Here is a 25,801-nt window from a genome sequence, read left to right as displayed (position 1 = left end):
GTGTTTGTGTGTGTGCAAGGATTTTAAATTAATTATGAGCGTGACCAATTGCTGCGTGTAGTCGGTCGTCATATCTGTTGTACATAGATTTCGTAGACTTTGGAATCGCCGTTACATTTCACCTAGCGGAGACTTTTTTCAAACTACCCGTTATTACTTTGCCTGCACAAGAGATGGTGTTGGCAACCGTCTTCATAATTTTAAAACTCAATTATCGGGCTGGTCCACCCTCAAAGGTTTTGGGATCACTGGAAGAGTCAGACTACCAGAGCGCGATGTTGCAGTTGATTTCATTTTTCTCGGACTCGCCCGGCCACATAGAAGGTTGCCCGCGTTTCGTTGATCCACTGTGGTTAGGAGTATGTTACGAAATCCAGCTTTAGAATCAAGCCCCCGTGACGGTATCACGTGCTTACGCGTTTTCCTACTAAAGCCAGGGACAGGTTTAGGTTTGAAATCGGTCGCAGATACACCTTGTTTTACGCTGGAAGCCAGCGCCTCAATCTTATTCTGAATTTTAACTACCTTTACCATAGAACTTAGGTATCCATAACACATAACACGTTTCTATAGGAACTATGACTGAAAGGGTTGAATCACGCATGCAAATAATTAAACAAGGATAAACAAATGATACTGCTTATCAAAGAGTACCGAATATTAGATATTGTATGGCCAGCATCGTTACAATGTCCATATCACTAATAGAGGAATTGTTTGGCTGAAACGATGTTTGATTATACGAAATCTACAGATGCGTTCGCTACCTGTCTTCCCACGTGCCTGTAATACAAAGCACATCCTCATTGGACTCTTGATGGGCAGATGTCCGATTCGAACAAGTAAATGTATGCAATTGGTCCACATTTCATCACCGTGATTGGGATCGTGTTGACAACAATCGTCTTCATGGCATTTTTGCGTAATGTTTGCTCGGCATTTTGTCTCGATCGATAAGACGTTACGAACTAAAGTATCTCGTAGAACCGTAAAAACCAGATCGCATTTTTTCAGCTTCTTCATTCGTTTAAAATTGGGCAGAAAAAGGTGCCGGATTACTGACGGGCTCAAGTGTGAGAACACACATTGTCCGATTTTTCCTTGCTTCTCAGCAGATCCAGATACATTTTGATAATTAGTACAAACAAATATATACGTTATGTGTTCGAAATAAGCTGATCACGAGATTTAAACTCTATGTCTCTACTTACCCTGATCATGGGCGTGCGTCCACCTCGTCCGTGGACTTCTACGTCTAATTTGAAGAACGGAAAGACACCGTAATCTCGCATAACTTCGACGAGACTTTTATCAAACTTCCACTGGTTGCGTTCGAACGATGTCGCTGCAATCGGCTCCCAGCCCCCCATATCGCGTATGTATTTAATCAAAGTAGTATGTGGCGCCGTGCTTTGAGCGCGCTCATCGATGCAGGAAGTGAAAAATTTGCTTACATGACTGCGGATCGTATGACCTGATTTCGCTTGCTCTGGGCTAATTTCGTCAATCAGTTGACGTGTACGGGCTCGGATCTTAGCACGAACCTCGTCTAGGAGATCTGCCCTAGAGACGGTTCGGTTGAGCGGGTGCTTTCTCAAATAGCTCCCACAGGCGAACTTCTGAAAGTCGTCGCACGGGTCCACTAGCGAGTCCATGTTTTTCATTATGTACGCAGCGTTCTCTAAGCATTCTGGCGAATAGCAACGGTCATGTAGGTCTGACGAGGTCGTATTTACCTTAACGGCGAGAGCGATTATGATAACGAAGAAGACCAGTAGCAAAACCAGCAATAGGGCCGTGAAGAAGCTTTGACGCTGCTCCGAAGACACGATCCGAAGCTTATCGCGAAGGCCAAATCGAAGGCGACCGTTGGTCTTATTCGCGTTTCCGTCGGTGTTTTCAGCCGCCATGCACTTCGCGTCTTCCGTTGGCTCCTCCAGCGTCATCGTGAAATTAAACTTATTTCAACGCCCAATCTGACTACAAGAATCTGGGCCGTTGCCGGCGATAGGTATCGTTATTAATCGTAGGTAACTTTTGCAAGACAAATCACGGTGAAATGTTCAATTCTTATGCTAACACACACACACATGCACACATATATATCCAGGCATAGAAGCAGTAACGATACTACTACTAGTACTACTGATGGATGAATCTTGTCGAAATGACAGCTCGAAACTGTATACCCGGTCGTACTTTTCACGCTCCGTATATGCGGAGTAATTACCTTAACTTAGCGTAATAGAAACACAAACACGTACGACTATTGCAATTAATTAATGCTAAATTCATCTCTGACCAGCGCTACTTCCATAGGACACAACGAACGACAACTAGCAGTTCACTTGGTCGCCCGTCGTCGCTTCTGTTTCACTAACTTACTCACGAAAAAATGTTATCCATGATATGTAAGCAGGGTAGGTGTTAACTAAGCCTTCCAAAAAAGCACACGTACGAACAAAATTAATGTAATTCCAATTTTCGTACAAGTAACGTTATAAGCTTTATCACTTTTGAGCGACACACACATGTGTAACTTCACGGCACTGTCACCCTTCAGTTCACTCAACCTCTGGCGGAGTGGAGTGGAATAAACTGGATTAAAGTAAACGATATATCAGCTGCTACTTCCACTGTAGTGACGACATGACTTTACATGAATCATAGCACATCTAACCAGGTAGCAAACAACGGTCACACGGACGACTTAGCAACAAAACGAATTGCCCATTCACTACAGTCGGCTTATCGGACAGCGCCTTCAATCGTTGCATGGAGCGGCGATTCTAACAGCCGCTGAACCAGTTCTCTAAATAAAGCCAACTTCCACAACCCGCCACGATGATCATTCTCCTCTCCGCTCATAAAGGCTTTTCAAGATAACGGTGGCTTGCGGCCTGAAACGGTAGCCGTTGCGTGCTATGTATTGGCTACTTCTGGCTGCTGGTTTGTTCGACACAGCCTATAAAGAGACAGTCGCCGCGAGAGGGATGCAATTCGAACGCCGATCAATAGAGGGCGCTGCCAGCACAACGAACCCCAACTGATGCAGAACGAAACAACAGTTCAATCTGAATTTGTTCGATTACTTAAACCTAACATACAGTATGTACAATTAAGGTCGGGCCAGGGCAGTAAGTCAGGAGTTGACAGATAGTGTGCACATGAGAGTTGGCAGAATTACATAGAGTCAGACAGACCCAAGTAAAATGAATCAACTAGTTATTCTGTTGTTAAAAAACCACTGGCTCTAGCTTTCTTTGCGTGAAATGTATCATTTTAGTATCTTTGCCAGAAATTATAGACCGCTTCGTGTTTGATTTTTGGGGGTAAATTTCGAAAAACGGTCTGCCAACATGCCTGAGGATATGATGCTCATGTTTACTCGGAATTTCAAAATGAGGTTAGTTCGAAAAGCGGACTCTTCTCCGATTCCCAGTAGCATGATTTTCGACTTGATCTGCCAAATCAAAACAGGTTCGTTTCATTTAAGCGTTCAACCGATGTTTCTTGGCAGGTCTTAGGCCTCTTACATTTTTAACGAGGTAGACTGCAAAAACGCTAAGGTGCGCTCGAAAATTAGCTAGTGTGGGACATTCCACTGCACCGGAAACGCATAGGCCTCGATCCCTAAATTGCGGAATGAAGTTTTGTAACTGCTTCGACACTACTTCAAGACGTCCACTTCTTTCCGCCAGTAATTGTTACAAAGGCTTGCTACCGTTGCCCTGAATGCCTTTGAGAACGCTACTCAGCATCGCCACGGACCTAGCAATTGTCTTGATCCGTGCCGGGGGTTTTGACACATACCATGTCCCTTAACACTTATTGTCCCTAATGGGGATTCCCCTATTGCATCCCCTACGTGGGACACGTTTAACAGGGGCTCAACAACCCCTGCCCTTTGCGCCGCTGAGCTATCGCGCTTCATCCGCCGGTCAAGGCCTTCCGAGTTCTTGCCAGGTCTTTAACCTTAAATCCAGCCTCCTCAAGCAGGCGACGAAACATAATTTTTGATGCAGCAAGCCTACGGTCTTCTCATCTCTCGTGGAGGAGATCGCACGGGACAAAGCTGTCCTTTTGGAGTTCGCAAATAATCGCATGGCTTTCCCGTTTCGTAGCACACCTTTTCCATTTCTAATACCGACACCATCGGCACGTCTTCCCTCAGTTGTTTAGCAACATTTCGCTAGTTTCGCATACAGTGTGTACAATCATTTCAACAAAGCAATTTGTGTTCCCGCTCTTCAGTGGTTTCTGTATAGGTCGACACTTTATGCACGTAAATACGAAAAATCACCATAAAACACTCAAGCTAATTAATTTTACTTAAACACCGCCACTTAATTGGTCTGCGCCGGCAGGAGTCGCGTTAGATCGTGAAATAGAACGCGCCGGCTGTACATAGTACGAGATATTAGTCTGGAATCTCGATTTCACCAAGCTGTTCCGTCCGCAATCGTCGAAACACGACATGGCATCTCATCGAACAAATCTTATAGTTTGTCGGCAATTTGATAACGTTTTCTGGCGACATTATCGACATGTAGGGTGGCAGAGTTAAGCTGAATTATTACGCTTTCACCGACCAAAGTCTACTTCAAAATACGTCGTGTTGAAGTCGTGCAATCGGCCTGGAAAGTTTATTGATTGTATTTATTTAAGTCTATCTGATTGACTCCCAATTGATTCGAAACAGAGCATAGACAACCTTCGTTTTGTGTTGGCAGAAACCGGCTATATGAATCAATGCTTAACACGAAGCACTTATCTAGTTATTGGAAAAAAATAACATTTTGCTTATAAGTAGATAATTTGTGCTGGCTATTATATTCTCATATAAAATCGAGCTAACTAACTGTTGCCTTATGGAGTGAAAATAGAAAATATGGAGTGACTAATTTTGTTAAAATAACGAAATAGTACTTCCTTACTGGGAACAGTCTCTCGCTCCGTTCATCTTGTCTGAAAAATCAAGCCGTACTTGTCGATCGGCACGAACTGCAAGTTCATCAAAGTGCTTTTCTAAGCTTTCATATCATTTGAAACATTTTAACTTACAGTTAAACTAATAGGATACACTTCTCAATAGAGCAACGGAAAGACTCGATTGTGCAGTAGGCTAACAAACAAGCTCAAAGAGAGCTGCTGCAGCAAAAGAAAAAGCGTTTGGACCACAAAAATGTCTGCGATGGAAAATCGACATATCCAACAAGTTAGGTCTTAGGCCTGATTTCGTTTACTCTAAATCAAGGCACACAATAGCGCGGCGTTAAATAACGTTCAGTGTTTATGTTCACCGCCATTATTGTGCGAAAATTGGGTACCTAGCAGTTTCAGGTTGAATGCTATTCTTTAGGAACATGAAGGGTTTCGTAGGTGTGTTGTATATTCTAGTGTGAGATATGCAGGCCATCTATTAAGCCAAAAACGCGGACAGATAGTATGTAAATCAATGCTTTCCTAGTGCCGATAAATGCGGAAGTTTGTCCACCTTTCTGTGTGCTCGATATGCGATTTTGTACATGGATTCTGCATAAGTTGATCCGATTTTTCGATTACTCTGTACGCAAGTAAAATCGTACACAGACACTGTTTCAGTGGCTAAGGTCCAACGGTGACATCCATGCTAGGTACCTAATGCTCTGGGAGGTGCGTCTGCTAAGTGATCAATGCTTTAGGCCTATATATAGAGCATCGAGTATGCGCGTAGTAAACATTATTTCATTAGTCGATTGGTGCGATAGAGGGAAGGGTAATAAATTTAACTCGAGATCTTCTTATCTTACATTATATTTTCTTTTTTTTATTTTAGTTTTAAATCGAGACTTAATCTACGCACATTTCAGGGCCAGCCAGCAGAAATAAGAACCTAAAGGTGTTTCGAGCTATGCATACGATACTGCCTATGTTAGGGATCGCTTCAGATGGATGACCTCCAAAATTAGACAAAGATGTCTACTTTGGCCCGCATTGAAGCGTACAGCGTTTCTCGTGCCACTAAATTCAGTAGAAGTGGCTAATGCGTATCTCTTTGAGTGCATTTCCAGTGTAACCATGACTGCTGGCATATGCTTACTATAGCATATTATTACCAAGTTTCATATGTCTGTCAGCTGAAAACCCAAATATACCTAGTGGGTAGCCAACAGCCAATGGAAAGAAACATAGCACATAGTACTTCATGTCGGACCTAAGGCCCCGCAATGCAAGCCTTCGCACAAACCTTATGCTTGAGAAGGGGACATCCCGTGGTAGTTCGCTACCTACACACACGCTCTGACGCGCCATGTAAAATACATGGGAAATATCGAGAGTAAACGTAGTGGTCATCGAAGTGTCGACTGTCGGATGTAATATCTAACGGAACGTAAGACCTAAAACAATTTTTATTAATCGTTCGATTCGTCCCAAGTGGTTGATTTGACTCGTGAATGGTAGGAGTTGTGCTTGCTTGACTATTTAATCAAGGGTCAATGTACTGGGCCTGCTAAAGGTTATATGAGGCGGACGAAAATGGCGCGTTGTATTAATACACTATTGTTTTCTGCTACTCGCACAGTTAGCGTTAGCAAGATGGAAAATACTGACAGCGGCGTATTGGGTGCCGCTTCGCTCGTTAGCCTTGAAGGAGCCGTGACGGTCTGGGTTCGATCCAAGTATGAACACAGAGCCAGCCGTCTGATGGGATGCTTAGCGACGATATCGGACGTAAAACTCGGAGCATTTTAAATGGGTTGAGTTTTTCTTCGAGTGACGGGACGAACGCCGGCCATGTGGTTTACTGAGCCCACATATTTCATATAGTATCATGAAATACTACATGGTACGGTGTTTTTGTATCAGTTCCTCGGCACTTGAAACGCAATCAGATAAGGTACAGTGACATTGGATCGATTTCGTTCGTGATTTAATATTGCACATACGTACAGAGTAATACAAAGTACAGAGTATAAAGAGGATACAAAGTAAACAGAATAATAAGTGTATGAAGAGCACTCGTTGAAGTACGGCTAAGCCTTGTTTGTAATACGATTAGTTTGCATATTCGTGACACGCCTATGGAAACTAACAAATGCTAAGGCTTTCAGATGGCCTTTAAAATCTACGTTATACGGCGTTGACCTTATTCAAACTAGCGACGTATCAATCGTACACGCTTGCTTCCGTAACGGCGCGATGGCGTCTGTTCTTATGAAATCAGGCGTGATTCATCCGATTACTTTTCATGCCAAAAGTTATCTGTCACAAAGGATGCCTCGCGACCGAATCAGACGTAATACTCGAAATAATTATGTTATATGAGGCGTGTGAAGTCGGTTCGCGCGATTCGGTAGTGCGATGGGCCAAACAAGGCGGAAGATCATACCTCGACATAAATTTGTCGCAAACATTCACAGACAAAATTGTAGTCGCTAAATAAATGAAAATGGTCTGGGGAGCATGTGTGCCTTGATTGTATATCAAAATTGTAGAGTTTGTTACATTTTTTTGTGGAAACTTCATTCATATTCGAGGCGCTCTATCGTAAGTTTTACAAAAACGACGTTTTACGCAAGCATCAGACTACGTTTGCGCAAAGGATTTCAGCGAATCTACCGCTGTGAACAATCCGCTTTCAAACGCAATCAACGTCGACTCATACGACCTGTAACCTGATTTGTAACCTTGAAACTATAGAAAGACAGTCCGTTTTATTTCGGGCACAATGGACTAAGTTAGTGGGAGGGGCCTATCAACCAGATGTAAACATGGCGGTCGAAACCGTACAATAACATTTTCTACAATGCTTAGATAAATCCGAAGCCACTGCAATTTTACACAGTGTAATCACTAAGACAGGGAAAAACCTAATTTTTTAGCATATTGACAAGTCTTATTGCTGTTACAGCACTGAAATGGATCTTTGTGGACATCTGATTCATCTCTTGAAACGGGACAACCGGGTTTAATCAAATACAGAGAGAATCAACGCGTATAGTTTTCCACGTAAGTATAAAAGTAACTTGAAAGGCAACGACGATATCGAATAATAATCCTAATAATATTTTAAATATACACAGTTTACACTGATATTTTTTTCCAACCTAGTAGATCCTTATAAGCGCCTTCTGGCTAAACAGGTTTTGATTTGGGTTTGAGTCGCAACGATATTTTCACGCGTCATTTACGACACGATACTTGCCTACTTAAGGTAATCGATTGCGTCTCTCGATAGGCTGCTATAGTACTCTGGAAAAATTTATACCAGCAAAACGGACTGTAGTTACTTTCATTTATAATATGGGTTTTAATTCAAAAGCATTTATATTATAGTAAAAAAAAATCTACACATAGAGCGTCGTTCACGCAATTACTGCTATTTCGTTCGCTCTCGGTGCCAATAAAGCGACAGACCTCGTAACGTAAAATATAGATACTTTCCCTTTATTTTATTTTAATTAGACATTGCTCTAAAAAAATTGTTCCAAAAATTAGCTACACGTAAATTGTATTAAATTATGCTATATAACCATTAAAATTAAATTATAATAATTCTGCTTCCTCGAATATTTATTCGAGTTCACTGTTAACTATAAGGTTATTTTTAACAACTAAATTAGAGAGCCTCGATTCATCGAAAGTAGGGTTTTAATTTAATCCCAATAAAAACTTCTGGTTTGTCACAGTTGCACTTGGACATGCCTTACGTACCTGAAGACATCGGCACAATTGCCTATTCAATCTATTACGTACTTCAGCATTAAGTTCACAACCAAACCAATGTATAATCATGCCGATGCTTTTGGGAGGCGGGAAACTTCTGACGATGGTGTAAATATATTTGCCGGCGCAAACCTTTGGTGCTCTTAGGTTGCGGTAGATTTTAAGGCTTGTTAAGGACATCATAGTCATTTTGTTGGACAATGCACATACCTGAAGGCTAACTAAACGAGATGTGTAGCCCGATCTTCCTGACTTAGGACACGTAATCCTATAAGGAAAGCGAAGATGCCGCTTCGTTGCCGTTTTCTGCAAACCACCTGATACAGTGCAGTCTTCTACTTTCTCACCAACGCCCGTCTAATCCACTTTTAAAGGATGTTTGTGAGTTTTTTAAAATTTGCTAACCAGCTACAAATCACATTAAGCTTCGTTAAACCCGTATTTTAGTGACATAAGCATCGCTGGACCGGTATTGATGTTTCACCAATAATAAAGATGCATTGCTTTAACAATTCCTTCCGTTATTACATATAGAGGGGGGACGGGACGATTGGGAACAGCAAATGTACAGCGATCATAATAATTTCGCCGCTTCACGATTGCAGCATAATTTCTTATGCACACTCCTAATAAGCTGTTATTAAATATTGGCAGCATTTGCTTGTACACAATATTTATAGTGCATTATTCAGAGTTTAAGCAAGATCAGTTTTGTTAGACGTGTCTAATAAAAGTTTTTTATGATCGTTCGGCGTAAGATAATATTATATCTTATAATATTGTCACACTTCTTTTTTTTTGTCTAAAACTTTGTTAGTTTTAGGCAAAAACGATAAAAACTTTAACTAGATCATAAATGTGAATTAAGGCTATACCGTGCCCTTGCGATTTCTGACATTTGCTGTCGCGTATAATAACGCCTCGCTTTTTCGAAAAGCTTAAAGCTCTAATACCTAGTTTCATGAGGTAGCTACACAGATTTCTAAGGCTTTCCGGCGTCATTTTTTGTCGCAACCGAAAAAAGCGGATTATCATATCGGTCCGTCGAATTGGGTATGTTCCGATCTCTTAAAATGTGTAGTGACGACTGGCGCGGTAGCGAGACTGGTATTATTGGCAAAAACGTTAGATTTCCAAATTTTGTATTTCGTGCCGAATTGTTTTTACATAGTTCTTTTTGACAACAAAAAAAAACAAGGGTATCTTCACAATGTAAAGTATACCTGTAGAGCCGGGAGGACGCACAGTTAGAGGTAGCAGGGAGCTTCAGACCAAGGGTTAGCGGAAAAAAAGATGCTTTTCACGACGCCCATGGTAGATAATAATATTTAGAGCTCCCCGAGTAATTTATCTTGTCAAAAGTTCTGCCATTGTCTCTTCTGAACTTTTAGGACTTTTTACTATTTTTTTTACTATTCAAAGACTTTAAAAGCGAATATCTTATTGTCAACGAAGTCTATTAGGAGCACAAAGCCGCGCTCTACCTGTGGTGTATTAATCACCAACGTTCAACATGGACATTGGATATCAACGTATGCGTATATTCACGAAATAAGTGAAATAACAACCTATGCTATCATTTTTCACCGATCTATAGGCGAAAAAGGAGTTGTAGAAACCGCGAATTTTTGAAAAGCAAATCGCAATAATTTCCGACTTTGTGGTGAGGTCCACCGCTGGAGATATTGTTTAGAATGTTCATATGTGACACACTGGTATTCAATGCTCATGTCCTAACTGGCTAAATTTAGGCAGACGTTTCGCGAAATTTTTTGCTTGGTATTTTTTTAAGCCAGAGACAAATTCACTTGACTTATCATGAACATTACAAGAACGATAAGAGATCAGAGAATTTTTGATACCTATGTGGACATGTCGTAGGAAGCCACGTATAATCTAGCTAGTATGACAGCATATAAAACTTAGAATACTGCAACATCAACATATCTAGGTCAATTAAGCATATTTTGCCGACAAAAGATTCGAAGACTTCGAAGGAAATGAATCATCCGATGTACGTCTACACGAGCGAAAAAGAATGAACTACCGAACGCTGCTACGAATTCCAAGTGTAAAAATAAGTTTTTGGGAAACTTTTTGGGCCTTTCGTATTTACAGCAACATGGCGATCCCTCAGCAGAATACAAGATGTGTCAGGCAGACAAATGAAGTTAACGCAGTATGAAAGTCACGGCTTTCTGCTCCATCATTGGTGGATCGCTAAGATGCTTGTCTAGGAAAAAACAAGTCGAAGTATGTATTTTGGATTGTTCATATCTTCGAATCGTGTCCATCAGAAGACGGTTCCCTTCTAGAAAAACCAACATCAAATAGTATTGAGCCCTATATATCGCGTGAATGAATACCAAATCTTTACAATGCCAAAAGGACTTTGAAATGGTTAAATGACAACCGTTAAGAGTACATAAATGTATATATATATATGCGTGTGTGTGTATGTAAAATCATTTTCGAAAAATGGTTACCTCTATTTATTTACTACGTATTTACTAATACTACTAATAATACCCGTTAGTTGTTAAAAACCGACAAAACTTTTATTTTTGCCAAACCTTACATTCGATTTATCCAGAGATGAACACAGAGCGTACACAGAAGACGTTGTGTAATTTTTTACGATAATAGATGTTCAAGATAATACATGTTCATTTTATGCTAAAAAAAAAACTGATGTGCTTATAATTAGCTGTTATATGCACTCGCTCATTTAGGCGACACGGCGAATTCGGCCCCAAGTACCTTTATGGCAAAAAATAAGAAAGAATAAAAAAGCGGCAAGCGTTCTTAAATGCTAAGTATTTAGTAGAATCATTAGGTAACTCGCATTATTACTTACTTGACTATCACTTTTTATGGCAGATGGGCCTTGCATGGGTTCGACAGAGCCAGGAAAATCAACCCGTTCTAACTCACCTTACAACTTCTATCTCACTTGGAGGTCTATAGCGTAACTGTGAGAAATGTAGATCTCATCCATACTTTAATACTAATATGGCAATCTTATAGCCACCGGAAGCCGCTATTAAACTGTAACATTTACAAAATAGGACACTGTCGTATTTTAATGTAGTACATGACCTATATGATACAGTTGTAATCATTTATGAGTACTACGAAAGACGTTACAAAAGGCAGAGTTTTCCATCTTCAATATATCGACAATGCAATAGGCAGGCAACATGTAGTAAGAGCAGCTTACAGGCTGTACATGCTTGTACCGTAGATTATTTTAGTCATTTTGTGTACATGAAATGTAGTTATAAAATATTGTCTTAAATTATTTAAATTATCTCCACGTTTCGGACATTTCTTATAGCACACTATGCCACAGCATCATATTGTTGACTACTGCCGCTAGTATATATATATACGACTGTAAAAACACGGCTTTTTCTATGAAAAAGAACAATGTCACTGTCCATCTATTCTATATTTTCAACAATAAAAAATGACGATCTCTTACGCAACAATAATAGTCAGTTGTAATTAAGCCTTCCTATTCAAGTGCTTCATACTTCTAGCAATGGTGATGATGACTTAGGCATAGGGGGGACCTGGTGATTGTTGATCATCGGTTAGGAATTGCTGATCGCTCGCTTCTCGAATGTGCTTTCGGTAAAAGATCGCCGTAACCAGTAACATCAGACCCGACAGAAGGCTCAGGCCGGCAGCAATCGAAGATATGAAGAAGTTGTTCTCGTCAAAGTCAACTTCTGTCAGAACGGATTAGATGAACGTACACGAACCGCAAGATAGGAACAAAAAAAGAGTTCGGATAGATGATTTTCTGAGGTCAAGATCATTTCGGTACTTCGTAAAAAAATACTTAATAAACATTTTCTAGAGGAAACAAAACGCGTTAATTGGGTTGAATAAGTCATGGTCACGTGACGGAGATAAAATTTGTGAAGACGATTGATTTTTTTTTACCTTCTTTCATTCGAAGAGCTAGTGCCCCAAATACAGCTCCGCCTATCGTCGAAAGGCCACAGACCCCCAAAGCGAGATACTTGATCTGCGTAAAGGACTGCGCATCGTGCCAAGAGCTTAGACGATCGAATAGGTTCAGCATGTGTAGATGCAGTGCGGCAAAACTAAAAATCGCTGTAAAAAAATGTAAGAAGAGATAAAAAAAAATAGAGTTACGCGGACGACGTGCTTGTTTATTCGGAAGGAGAAGAGTGGTACATGGTTGGTCGGTGTCAGTGTCTACTATATAGGCTTCCAAACAAACCTTTTTACAGAATTTTAGTTCGATTTTGGCTTACAATCCTCCGTACGCAAAGCAAGACACAGTTTATGCAAATCAACATATGTTTTCCCTAATCGCCGAGACTACGGAAACCTGTTAGTTGTATGGATACAGACTGTGGTATAAGTGTGTATATATATATATATATATATATATATATATATATATATGTAACGTTTTCATAACTGTATACTTCAATCTATTCCATTGCCAGCACGCTTTTGGCCCGTCATATATAATAATTCAACAGGCTGACTCGTGCGGGTGCAAAGAAGAATTTACTTGATTTTATTAGGATCTATGAATTGAGGATTCTGAAGTAATAGCCCTTGTTATAGCTTTAACATGTTCCAGGTATCGGTGATCGCTTGCCATAATTCGACGTTATCTAAGGACCAAGCCAGCATACAAATACGCGATGAATAATATTCTCTACGATTTCCACCAACAAAAATGTTTCACATAATGTCTTGTCTTATTTTTTTTCATTGCATGCCTTGCCTCACCTCGTCCTTACGAGTTCACCTCAAAAATACAACGTAGAAGAACAAGACGAATCACACCCAACTCCGCTCTCTCCGATGGCCAGAACCATCTACGTACGCTCTGGGCAGGGTTTCTCATAGATATCTTTGAGGACCTCTTTATCTATCAGAGGACTAATGTCTTGCGAAACGCCGTTAGCATACTTGTAACGAAGCGCTGTTTTAATTTATCATAAGCTAACCAACACTATCACCAAAACACCAATATAGGGCCGTTTTATCGGGTGTTCCGCAAGTGAACACACAGACAGAACTATGTAATCATTAACCAATTATTGCCTCAACTTAGCTCAAAAGTAAATTTACAGAAAATAAGACAATAAAATTAATGGATTTGTAAAACGTATTACCGTACGAATATTGGCCATCGTTGTATCTATCTTACAGTGTTCTGTTCCAGCCACTGATACTCGAAAAGTGTTAATATCTGACCTATCCCTCGCCCTCATTCCCCACCCAAGTCTCTCTTCCGTAGATAAAAGCTTGATGTCTACGAACACTACGGATTTCTGCTCAACAACGTCGCACGCGGGCCTCTATTGTAACTGTACAAACAGTGATTCCTTCGACGGTCTGCTATCTCCAAGCGAAAACGGACCTATACAAGTAAAAGGGTGCAAGCAAAAAAAATAAACGACAAGCAATTACCCTTGCGAACATGTTATGGCAGCTTACCACCAAATGCGGACTGCTTTCGTCATTATATTTTCAAAATATAATAACTTGGGTTATTTGTTTTTTTGGATCTTCGCAGAATTGTACCGATCGAACCAAAGTAACCAGTGAAAGGGTGTCAGGAGGAATCTGACGTTGAACACATTTGTTCAGCTTAGCTAAAATAAAACTGAATCCATTAGAAGATTGAGACCGCAGTAAATTTCGGGATTTTTAAAGAGCATTTTCGGTTAAGGCCAGATAGGGTTTATTATGACTTTGGGTAAACTGGAAGACCTATATTCTTCCAATTGCAAGTGCATTGACGCAGTGGGGTTTCAGCCATTCAGAGGGACAAATAAACAGTTGTGCGGCTGATTTTGCTAGAAAAGTACAGAAGGCGTAAATCGAAATTTCTTTTGCGAATACGAATGAAGACATTTTGTAGCTCGGAGCCATACAGGTAAACGCTTACGGTTTCAAGAATGGTATATTATACAAGCGCGGCCTGGGTCAGTTCTGTTTCACTGCTAAACTACGAACGTAATTAATGCCATCTCACAATTAAGAAGTACTCTAGGTTCTAGATGAATATACATAGAAAAGTAGGCTTTCTTATGCAGCTATGTTATAGGCTTATAGATAAATAAATTAGAGCGAATCCTTGAAAAAAAGTTGATTTCTCCTAGCTACCCACGGCTCTGTTTCCGTCTATTTGTTTTGAATTTCAACAGAACATAATAAATATTTTTTTACGTTTCCAGCGTTTTTGCTCAGGTTTCTGACCAAAGAAGAATCACTCCGAAAAATATGTATTAGCACTAAGCCCCTAAATTCGTAAATTCGACGTTCGGTCGCTTACTCGGATGGGTATAATCAATAACTGTCGTCTGGGTCAAACTGAGCGTGCAATGCTGGTTCCAAGTGGCAGCTATGATATTGCATGTCTTTCGTTTTTTGTTAGAGTCTGCTCGTTTGGCAAATGTGAAGTGTCGGAGGTTAACCCAAGAGTTATTCCATGTACTACACTACGTTCCATATCGAGTCCGATTGTACTTACCCGCCGAAAGCGCCCACATCCCAGCAGCGTAATTAGAATACGCGAGACAAAATACAACGAAACATCCTGCCCCTGCGACGCCAACGAATGCTGAGCCCGTTACCAGCGCCCAGTATTTCCATGTTTGAGCATACGCGACGCGTGCAATATGATAGTGGTTTTTTCTTCGTCTTTGATCCATAACGGTTGGGCCGCGTAAACGTTTTACCCGTAATGCAACAATATTCCGAGGAAATTAATTGCTGACAAACCTAGAAGAAATGACTTTGATTAATGAGAAATCTGAAATCAAACGCCGAACTGTGTTTATAAGATCAGTTCATAAAAATTAAAATGAGTGAGGGCTTTTTCTACTGGTTGCAAGTCAAACAGGATTACCGTACTATCGTACAGCACTCAAGGGCTAAAACTTCGAAGGCGCGTACGTCGAGTTAGATATTGCTAGATCCTACAATATCGCAGATTAGAAAATCAATTTATCAAAGAGCTAGGGAACGTTCGCTCTAAAGCATCCTAGAGTGTATCAATTTTAGAACAACAAGAAATACTAGATCGCACCTGCATTTATGAAAATATGTATATATCAAGCTGACTATACCAAATTAAACTATAACAAAAACCTGTAACGACCTACAGTATTATATTGTCGCAGAGACCCGAACACAAGTCGAATCGTAATTGAATGATGACGTCACCTCATACACGTATGTATCGACAACGAGGAAACAACAAAAAGTGCGGCGCTAGCTACGTGCGCGCCAGTGCTCAAAATAGCTATTTTAATGTTTTAGACCCGCTGGTGTAGACTTGTAAAAAGTAAAATTCGTTTTCAAAAACAAGCATATTTCGACAACACGATATAACTAAATGTAAATAATCAAAGAGAATGCTTATAATGCTGCTAATAACGAAAAATAAAATTGGCTATACGTGAGCAAGAACGGAAAATTGTTTCTGCAATTTTCTTTTATTTTCCTCTGTGAAATTTAGGATTTGCATCTATCAGACGAAAATATTTAAAGCAAGCTATTTCGCAAGTAGCTATCTCATATACTTGACTGACACGTCTGGTACTATTATGTGATCAAAGCTGCGTGACACATTGCAGAGAAGATCACCACACATTTAAGGTGTCCTATGAAAAAGTGACTAAGTGTCGTTTACTGCTCATTCTCTTTTTGAGCTACTGCTGGGCATGTGGGTCGGAGTTAATTGATCCTTAAGCCCAATTCAGGCATGTTTGATCAAACGTCAATTTTCCTGACAGGAGGACTTACGATGAGAGTTCTAACTGAATGTAGAAAAACTGACGTTTCTTTTTTATTTTTTTCGAACTTAGAAAAAAAACGTACGCCGCCTTTTAGCGCTTTATCCTTTGTTCATTGTTGGAATACCACCTTGCAAATACTAGGACACCAGCAGTGCATCCAGAGGCTTGGCCGTCCGAATGTGCACTAAAAATTAATACTTCAGGCCCTAACAAGCAACATGTTGCACTTCCTACATACAGGTTTCATGTCAACTGCTCATTCTTGAAACACATAGCGATAAATATAACAGGTTCGATCCTTCGTTTTCGTTTTCCCGTATGAATTTCTCTTTTTCAAGTAAAAAATGGGCTAACTTTGGTTAAATACGTTTGTGATGAGGACAGCGCAACGAAGAGCTATTTTGATAAATTAGCCTGGTCGGTCGGCCTGACGTTGATCTGCATTTACGCTCTAAAAAGCTCATGGTTTTAACTTGCAATGGCCCTCAGTGAGGTCACGTTCATAGGGAATCAAATGCCATTGAGAAAGTGTAAGGTGCTCTTCTTTTATGTTTAGATGACACACTTCATAGCCTCCACAGTGGTGTAACACGCAGACAACTTTAACCCCATCAGGAGGCCCATAGTGCCATTTGGGCATTTGGATAAATCAACTTATACTAACGAAATATTCGTGTCAACAAAATATCAGCTATTTATCAACCAGCATTAACTAGCGTACTAGTAAGACCGCTGTTTTTAACTCAATACTATGTACACCATGTTGCTGTATCCTGTTGCATTGAGATTTGCACTTTCTTGTCTGTACTCTAACTCTAAACGAACTGTACGTATTTTACACGAGATTAAAAAAAAATGCACAATTAATTCAGCCAAAATAATTGTTAGATTTTTCATCTTTTTTCATACCTGCATTCGGTTTTACATACATATATATATATATATATATATATATATATATATATATATTATTCTAAACAGTCCGTTTCACAATTCGTACACAATGCACGCACGGACCAATTAAACAAGCGAGCATTTCTCTACTACAAATTACAATCTTTCTGTACTCACCGGAATATTTAGCCCATACGTAGAAGATAGCAGAAACAAGATTTACGTCTAATTTATGCCTCTGGCACTGATGAAAATGTGCAAGAATCGAATTATCAACTGTACAACTTTCTGGACGATTTCACTGCTATGCTTTTTCACAGATGCGAAAGTTTAACCAGCGTGTACCGCTTCATTTACGTACATACTGTGAGCCACCCAGAGTGAACATTAGACACCCACCAGTTGAGCTTGCTACACCTCAAACAACTGTTCCTTTTTTAGCATTTATTGGATGACCGGCAGCTCATGTAACGTCCGCATACGTTCTAATAGGAACGGTCGCTGTGTGGGACGTCTCCGTCCGTTCTGTTGCTATAGTGGACCCTGATATGGTGTGGAGAGAGATGCCATTGTGGAGAGGCTACCCTCGTCCCCATTCGCCGCCAGCGCAAAATGCAGAACATGTCTCCGTAAGCAGGCTTTTGTAAAGTCAGATGTTTGCTCGACATTGTAAGCTTGAAAAGTCGGTCTACCCCCCAAAAACAAAGAGATAATTATAAATGTATAAGTTGTTCGAATAGGAGAATGACATTCTAGGAAGGCAAGGTTGAAAATGCAATATAGCTAGTACCAGTATGTGCCTTTACCTGCCTTGAGTATATATACGTGATATCGCAATAGCTATTTTTCCTTCTCTTAGGATTTAACTATTTAAGATAGAAAAAAAAAAACATTGTCCATGTTTCGCGGTAACTTGTACACTGTTAAGCAGTACTTTAGACGGCTGGGTTAGACCCGGATCGAAATGCGTTTACGGCTGTGTCCTAAAATATAGCAGACAAGCACTTCACCCAATGCGTCACCACGGGGATTATCGGTCGGAAACTAAAGGATGGAAGCATACCATTGTTGCTTGAGCATAGTCTCAAATAAATTGGTACACAAACTAATACATTTTAGGACTTAATCTAGTAATTACGTCATATAGTTGAATTGAGCTTCATTTAGTCAAAGTTTAGAAAAGGGTCAGATTCAGTCTACGCGGCATCCAGACGCACAAATACGTATAAACGTAGATTCCTGCTGTAATGTTCTCACAGAGATCAATAGTCTAATCGAAACTAAATTTCAGCTATCAAGCTGTCTAGAAACTTTTGAGTGCTCATATCATTGCCGAGCATATTTTTTTCAATTATATGAAGTACAAAATAATAATAATAATAATACTAGTAAATACTTCGATTCCACCGTATGCCGGTTAGGATTCAACGAAGGCTGCGCATATAGCAAGAGCACCTTTGAGCGCTGCTGCATAATGAAATGTCCTAATCACAATCCACAACTTGAATGACACAATATCTTTGAATGTTCAATAGCGTCCATTGCACAGGCAGCCAATAAATAATTAAGACAGAAACGACTCGGAAAGATGACTGAACCCTTTCCGCAAGAGTGCTCACCTATAACACCACAGTCTGCACGCAGGATGAACATTTTATAGGGACGATATGCCTGCATGCCCCGACTATACTTACCACTTGAAAAAAGAAGGAGTTCATGCGATGTTTACGTTCTGTCATATTTGTGATATGTACTTCTTACCACCAGCGCATGTTCATCCGACTCCCCACTGGGTTAAAGCTCAAAGAAAAATTACTTCCTTAGAACCATATACCACATTTTTCACTGCTAATTTCACTTTTTAGTGGAAAGACAACGCACGCTGAAGAACTGAAAATGGGTAAAATCACGTTTTCTCTTTTTCGATCATAGCATTTTTAGCTAGCAGAACTTTTCGATAAATGCTCGAAAGTTCAATATTATAGAAGTGGCGCACACGCGTGCCTAAGGTAAGTCTGTATCAGGGAATTTTAGCTGCAACATTTAAACTGAGAGATTTTTACTACTCTATAAATAGACTTGCAAAGGGCGACAATATTATAGCAGCCCATAAGATGCGTTTACCTGGCCATGCGGGATTTATGTTCATGGCGAATGCGAAGCAACGATTCTTCCACGCCTGCATTAGCTAGATTTCGTGGCTCACCAGATTTATGCACTGCAGAAAAAGAAATCTACAAAAACTATATGCTCAAAGTTTCGATTCAAGTACTGTTTGTTTTTCTCAGCTAGCAAAGGGCAAAGATATATTTTTCACGGATATATTCTTATAAGAACCACTACAAAAAATATTTATTACACTGCTCAAATATCATATATACGATAAAGTCGTTACTTGAACAACGTTATTATGTATATATATATATATATATATATATATGTAACAAATGGTTTTTATAATATTTGAAAATACACGCAAAACAACCATATAATTTCCAAGAATATTTCAACTATAATATTAAACCATTTTATATTAAAAGACATGTTTATGTAAGTTGAACTTGGATCGCACTATGTTCGTATTGAGACTAGAATGCATCTAGCTCATATGGATGTCTTTATATCTCTGCATCGGTGAGGCTACTACACAGATTTCTATCCATGCCAGCTTCTAGCCCTCGTCTACAACATGTATTTAGTTTTTGGGGCACGAAGATTTCGTATTCCTCAGAGTGAATCTCTGATTCGTCCGCGTTTTATTATAATAATCCGATTAGTATTCACGTATAAGAAAGAGCAACCCTCGCGAGAGGGTGGCCAATGCAGACGACAGCGCATGATTCCATGCCGGCTAAGATATTTCGACAATAAACAAACGCATGTGCTTTTCATAGTCTGCTCAGCTGTCACTGGCCGCAAATAAAAATGGCATTAATAAACTTATGCAAATTCTGACTTTATTTTGAACGTGAGTTCTTCTGAACGTTGCCTATCTGATGATATGCTCTGTGCACATTCACAACATCAAAGAAACTGTTGCCAGTGTTCTACGATGCTAAAGCATTCATGTGAACAGATCGAATAGATTTAGTGGCAAAATGTACCTCAAACAATATTGATCCTATTGTAGCCTATATCACAGCTGGTGGTGTATTCAGTTGGAGAGTTTGTGTGGTCGAAACCGTTGAGCAGTAACGTTGCTTCTTGTGCGTTTGTATAGCTGAAAGTGCGCTCCGGTGAGGCAAAAATTTGGTTATAGCAGTAATAATGGCGGCTAAAGATGATCTTCAGAGTAGCACACCCAAAAACTCTAAAACCGCAGATTTTTCACCTATAGGACATCGAGTGCGGACTCTGACGGCTGAAGAAGTACGGAAACTTAACGAGGATAAAGAGGTATAACCAGTATAGGTAGAAACTCTCACAAATTTAGCAAGCTCATCATTTATACCGATGTTTTCCTATCAGCTAGATCATTTATAAAACTCATAACTTGTATAACTAAACATATATCATGATCACATAGAGCCACATAGTACACTATTCCGAATCAAATAAATAGATTGTATTTATACCTCATTATAGAAGGTCGTTTACTATGGAATGTGACATAGTAAACTTAAACTTTTCACAAACCTTGTTTTTTTATCCTCAGCTGAATAATGCACCGTTATTTTCTATAGCCTTTTGCCATTTGGATGATAACTTATTATCCCGCTACCTGCTGATGTTCCGGGTTCAAGAAAAAAAGCAATTCAACATTATGTTGAAATTCGCATAATTTTCCTATTAAAAGATTGTCAATATTTTGAAAAACAAAATCTATGGGCGGTGATTATAGTAAATGACAAAGAGGTTTCAACTGTAATTGCTCAATTTTTTCCCCCATAATCTTTACAGTGTGGAATCGAACGTTATTGTGCCATAGAAGCGGGTAACCTTTCTTCATGGCTAATACTTATTCAAAGCAGAGCTTTTTTTATTATTTTCTTTAGTAGTTTATAGTTCATTTTAGTCGTAATTGATGAATTGAGATACCCAAAGCGGTCGTGCATAACATCTAAATTAGGCCACCAAACAGACACTAGAAGCTTTCTTGGCTGTACATTTGCCATAATATAGCGTCCCGCCAGTTTAATTACGTCTACCCACTAATGTGATCTCTCGCGATCAAAGTGGAAAATCAATGATGTATTATCAGTTACAATTGAATGCAGATATGGATCACTGTTATTATATGATAACAAATATCAGCGAGCATCTCTAAATCTCTGTTTTTGATTCTCTCTCAAACTATCGATTTGTTAACTATCGAAGAATCGATTTGTCTTTTGTTTTGTCTATTTAACTTGACCGAGATGATCAAGTATGGTATTGTTTACATACATTAAACCCAAAATGCAAAAATTCGTGCACTTCGAAATGGCTCGACTTTCGTTACGGCTCTCAACTCGTAGTTGGTCATTGTGCCAGGGAGTCTTCTATAAGACTTTAGAAGAATGAATCTTACAGAAGACTCCCTTCCCTAATTTAGAATTTAATTTGCAAAATTTTTTGAACTAACGGGTTACGGTGTTCCTAATCGTTATACGTATACAATGTTTGCCTTACCGCATATAACGTTCATACGGCTAGTTTCAAGATAATTTCATATTCGTAAATCACTCGAATTTTTTAATATCTATGGCCCACTCACTTGCTAAAGGTCCGAGTGACAAGCTCTAAGTTAATGACCTTAGATTCCAAAGAATACAAATTCATCTCGCGCCGTTATAAAATAATGTCATCTTCTAATAATGTCATCTAAAAATAATGACTGCTACGTTCTATAATAAACGATTTTATATTTGTACCTCCCGGCTAGGACTAACACATAGCTAAATCTATTGAACAATCTACTTTAGTTATTAAACGTTAGATAACGTTAGGTTAAGTTAGGTTAGATAGAAACGAAAGATAAATGTTTAATTCGATATTTTATTGGTCTGTTGCCTGTTTAGATGGTGAACGAATTTAAGCAAATGAAGTTTGAGCAGGACGCGAAAAAACACTGGGATCAATTTTATCTGCGTAATGAAGCACGCTTTTTTAAGGATCGTCACTGGACAATTAGGGAGTTTCAGGAGTTACTGAATACCAGCACAATGCCTGGCGAAAAAAACGTTAATGCAGACCTATCGGCGATAGGTGCTACCTATCGTCCAGTTCTGTTAGAAGTGGGATGCGGGGTTGGCAACATGGTGCTACCGTTACTTGAAGAAGACACTCGTTTTCAGGTAATCCTCCATTCCGAATGTGTGACTAACAAAGTATTATAAATTAGATTTGGCACGGAGAAGCGGGAAAATGGAATGAAAATAATACAATGACAAAAATAGTAAACCAAAAGCCGCCAACAATGGGAGAAACCTCCAGTCAATTTCGTAAAACGTCTAAGGTATTAAAAAGTAATCCGCTTCGAATATATAGCATCAGATTTTGGAGATGAAAATTTTGTTCTGCAGGAAAATATAGCAATACTTTATCAAAATTTCCTAGCTTTACATATACGAATTTAATTGACACAATGAATAACAAATGAAAAAGACGGATTTATCTGTCCTTCCTAATAACAGAGCCATTTCCCATATTCAAAATTTCATGAGCAAACGTTATAATGTTTCAAGGAAGTAGACTGGAAAGTTCGTTTAAAAAGCGAAGCATTCTGATTCAATTGCCAATGTTCAGAATCTATCCTAGCGGTTACATAATGCTATAATGTTTATGCTTTGTTGCTTCCTATGACTGAAAACCCGATATCTACAATATACTTATACATGTTACTTTTTGTGTATTTTCAATGATTATTTAATATTTAATTAATAATTATCCTACTAAGGTACAAAAAATATAACAGTGCTAACATTGTACTCTCAAACCATACTTATTTTGATTTATTCATTGGTTCTTTTTGCAGGTTCTTGCGTGTGATTTTAGCCCAAGAGCAGTGGCGCTGCTATCCACAAACCCAATCTTTATTGCAAAAGGCGGTCGAGCATTTGTTTGCGATCTCACAACTTCGACACTTTTGGAGGAAGTGCGCCCCGATTCAGTAGACGTTGTTACATTGATATTTATGCTTTCCGCTGTTCATCCTAATAAGATGCCGATCGTACTAGATAATCTCTTCAAGGTATAGAGGCATTTGCTGTCAATTTTGTGACCATAAAATTTTTTATAACGCATTTATTTGGGTAAACAAATAATTATTTGCGGGAGTAATGAAAACCACTATATTACTAAATAGATGAAATAGTAAGAAAAGATGTCTATAGAGCAAAATTGAACTTCCTTTGTTCTCCGTATTTTAAAGCGGTGACTATTTTTACAAACGTTGTTTTTGTAAATCGATCTGTAAACAACAATAATTTACGAGAATTTGTCACACCGTTCAACTTTTTAATCTATTGAGCTAATTTAAAAATCTATTTTCCGCAAAGATAAGGGTACATGATGCCAAGTTCTGTTTTATTCGACACAAATGTTTCAGGTCCTTCAGCCTGGTGGGGTTGTGCTTTTCCGGGATTACGGCCTTTACGATCAGGCGCAGTTAAGGTGAGTGCCGAAATTTCTTTCGAAGGAATATATTCCCTAGCCGTAAACCCCGTAGAACTTCTCGAAAAATTTGAACTGCACAAAGAATTACAACTTACTAGCAGTCAAATGTGGCTAGTATTTATTTGGCTAAAAATATATTTTTTTCATGCAGGCTTTCTAACCCACCTTTTCTATGGAATGCAGCCTGCAAACGTTCTATTATCTACTTTACGTAATATGTAAAACGCGACACTAATCCGAGGGCCGTTTTCAGATTTAAAAAAGGCCATAAACTTCAAGAAAATTTTTACGTCCGACAAGATGGAACTCGGTAAGGAGCTCTCAGATATTCAACATTTTTATGTTGGTGCGATATTTGTACAAATTATATAATTGATTTAATAGAATTTTTATTCGGCAACGGCATCACAGGGCAGTGTTACATAATTCGACAAGCGAATACATGTAAATTGAATCGGTGAGCAATAGAGATATTTTGCTTTTAAGCTGTCAAAAAGCCGCATTTTCTTTCGCGATCAGAAATGTTCTGATTCTAGGAGCCTAATTTCTTCTTAAATAGTTAACCACAATATTGCCATAATAGAAATATGACAGTTTCGGAGCGCAGATCAACAACAAACTGAGATGGATTAGAATACGCAATTTTAGTCTGCTTATATGGTCGTGGTACGTTAACGCATAAATTTGTAATGCGTTTACAGAGTGTACTATTTTTCTGAAGAAGCGGTACGCACCCTATTTGAAAATTCCGGTTTCTTGGCAAGGGAAAACTCGTATATTTGCAGAAGAACGATAAATCGTAAAGAGGGCATCGACGTTCCCCGCGTATTTGTGCAATCTAAGTTCGTCAAACCATTTCTATCAGTGAAAAAGTCGACTTCTATAACACAAGGGGAAAATGGCATAGGCTAATAAATATTGCAGGTTATTCTAGTTGATGCATTGAACTTGCCTTTTATGTTATGAAGCTACGTAGAACATTCGAATCCGAATAATTAAGTTAATTAAGAAGTTTTTACTGTTTTTTTTACTGCAGTTACTGCTAACCTAATTATCCTGTAAAATAACTCTTTTAGTAGTTGAACTGTAAGCCATTCAGAGCTTTAAGACTAGTTTTCTCAACATCTGGTGCTACAATATTTACATACGAAAATTTACATCCTAGCTGTTAGCACTTCAGCTAATATTCCAATTTGCTGCGCGTTTAGGAATGTTATGTATAATACAGGAGAATAAACATTGAGCCGATACGCTAATCAAGCCAACAGAAGGCCTAATCTGCGATACGTAGACAACGTAACAAGCATGCTAAACGTTAGAGATCTCGAAGTAAAATCTCAGTTTAGCGTTTTTTGGTGTACGAAATGAACACATCCTAATTGACCGAACGACCCATTATGAAACTGCTTACCATATGTATAATAGAGATCATCTGTGTGACGTACTCCAATCCATGCACAAAGTGGTGCGCTTATAGAGACATACATGAACTTTTTATATATATATGTATATATCGTCCGAAATATACGAAGGCGTATTATATATATATATAGGGTGGTCGGAAAAGTATTGACGGTTCCTAAACCATAATTGAAGCAATTTTTTTATATTTCAAAGCAATAATACTAGACGAAATATGCACCATTCTGATCACTGAGCTTCTAGTATACCTCTACCAAAACTATAATTCCATCACCGTAGACCATCCCGGGTTCATGAACAAGAAACGGTGATGAATGATTTTTGCATCTTCTATTGTAACCAAATGAACGGCATGAGGTAGGATCTACAGAGACAGA

At 39.0% G+C, this 25,801-nt stretch overlaps 3 protein-coding genes and 1 long non-coding RNA gene across 7 annotated transcripts; 2 read left to right on the top strand and 2 right to left on the bottom strand.

The window, feature by feature from the left end:
• Positions 1–1,211: 1,211 nt before the first annotated feature.
• LOC111273646 (neprilysin-1) lies at positions 1,212–2,952 on the bottom strand (the record flags this gene model as incomplete). The annotated part of the gene is given in 1 exon segment (XM_022855422.2): positions 1,212–2,952. A coding segment is annotated over 1 exon segment (735 nt), but the record flags the coding sequence as incomplete, so codon positions are not given.
• Positions 2,953–5,130: 2,178 nt separating this feature from the next.
• On the top strand, positions 5,131–9,121 carry LOC147754016 (uncharacterized). Its single transcript, XR_015315997.1, has 3 exons — positions 5,131–5,218; positions 7,895–7,992; positions 8,673–9,121. It is a non-coding gene; the product is annotated as an uncharacterized LOC147754016 (long non-coding RNA).
• Positions 9,122–11,245: 2,124 nt separating this feature from the next.
• On the bottom strand, positions 11,246–17,911 carry LOC111273579 (uncharacterized). Of its 3 annotated transcripts, none has more exons than XM_086973630.1 (4): positions 17,583–17,911; positions 15,242–15,492; positions 12,661–12,834; positions 11,246–12,440 (listed from the first exon to the last, which is right to left on the bottom strand). In XM_086973630.1, exons 2-4 carry the CDS (start codon positions 15,420–15,422, stop codon positions 12,268–12,270), a joined length of 528 nt encoding a protein of 175 aa, XP_086829756.1. In that variant the 5' UTR covers positions 15,423–15,492; positions 17,583–17,911; the 3' UTR covers positions 11,246–12,267. The 3 variants fall into 3 exon arrangements, with proteins under 3 accessions (XP_086829756.1, XP_022711025.2, XP_086829751.1); XM_022855290.2 differs by having other exon boundaries at positions 11,246–12,443; positions 17,583–17,907; XM_086973625.1 differs by lacking the exon at positions 17,583–17,911 and adding an exon at positions 15,876–15,969 and having other exon boundaries at positions 11,246–12,443.
• Positions 17,912–20,283: 2,372 nt separating this feature from the next.
• On the top strand, positions 20,284–24,944 carry LOC111273610 (tRNA N(3)-cytidine methyltransferase METTL6). Of its 2 annotated transcripts, XM_022855360.2 has the most exons (6): positions 20,286–20,801; positions 22,406–22,681; positions 23,362–23,577; positions 23,935–23,999; positions 24,256–24,312; positions 24,704–24,944. In XM_022855360.2, exons 1-6 carry the CDS (start codon positions 20,673–20,675, stop codon positions 24,912–24,914), a joined length of 954 nt encoding a protein of 317 aa, XP_022711095.1. In that variant the 5' UTR covers positions 20,286–20,672; the 3' UTR covers positions 24,915–24,944. The 2 variants fall into 2 exon arrangements, with proteins under 2 accessions (XP_086829748.1, XP_022711095.1); XM_086973622.1 differs by lacking the exons at positions 24,256–24,312; positions 24,704–24,944 and adding an exon at positions 24,154–24,249 and having other exon boundaries at positions 20,284–20,801.
• The last annotated feature ends 857 nt before the right edge of the window (positions 24,945–25,801 follow it).

Source organism: Varroa jacobsoni, unplaced genomic scaffold, assembly GCF_002532875.2.
Source record: "Varroa jacobsoni isolate VJ856 unplaced genomic scaffold, vjacob_1.0 scaffold_18, whole genome shotgun sequence".
In the NCBI taxonomy this organism is placed as follows: domain Eukaryota; kingdom Metazoa; phylum Arthropoda; class Arachnida; order Mesostigmata; family Varroidae; genus Varroa; species Varroa jacobsoni.
The sequence above is the reverse complement of the archived record's forward strand: the minus strand, read 5'-3'. Positions and strand labels throughout refer to the sequence as shown.

Coding starts and splice junctions, on each gene's coding strand:
- LOC111273610 (XM_022855360.2), top strand. CDS start 20,673: ATGGCGGCTAAAGATGATCTTCAGAGTAGCACACCCAAAAACTCTAAA. Junction 20,802..22,405: donor AACTTAACGAGGATAAAGAG/GTATAACCAGTA, acceptor TTGCCTGTTTAG/ATGGTGAACGAATTTAAGCA. Junction 23,578..23,934: donor TACTAGATAATCTCTTCAAG/GTATAGAGGCAT, acceptor CAAATGTTTCAG/GTCCTTCAGCCTGGTGGGGT.
- LOC111273579 (XM_022855290.2), bottom strand. CDS start 15,422: ATGGATCAAAGACGAAGAAAAAACCACTATCATATTGCACGCGTCGCG. Junction 12,835..15,241: donor GATGTGGGCGCTTTCGGCGG/GTAAGTACAATC, acceptor ATTTTTTTACAG/CGATTTTTAGTTTTGCCGCA. Junction 12,444..12,660: donor AGCTCTTCGAATGAAAGAAG/GTAAAAAAAAAT, acceptor CCGTTCTGACAG/AAGTTGACTTTGACGAGAAC.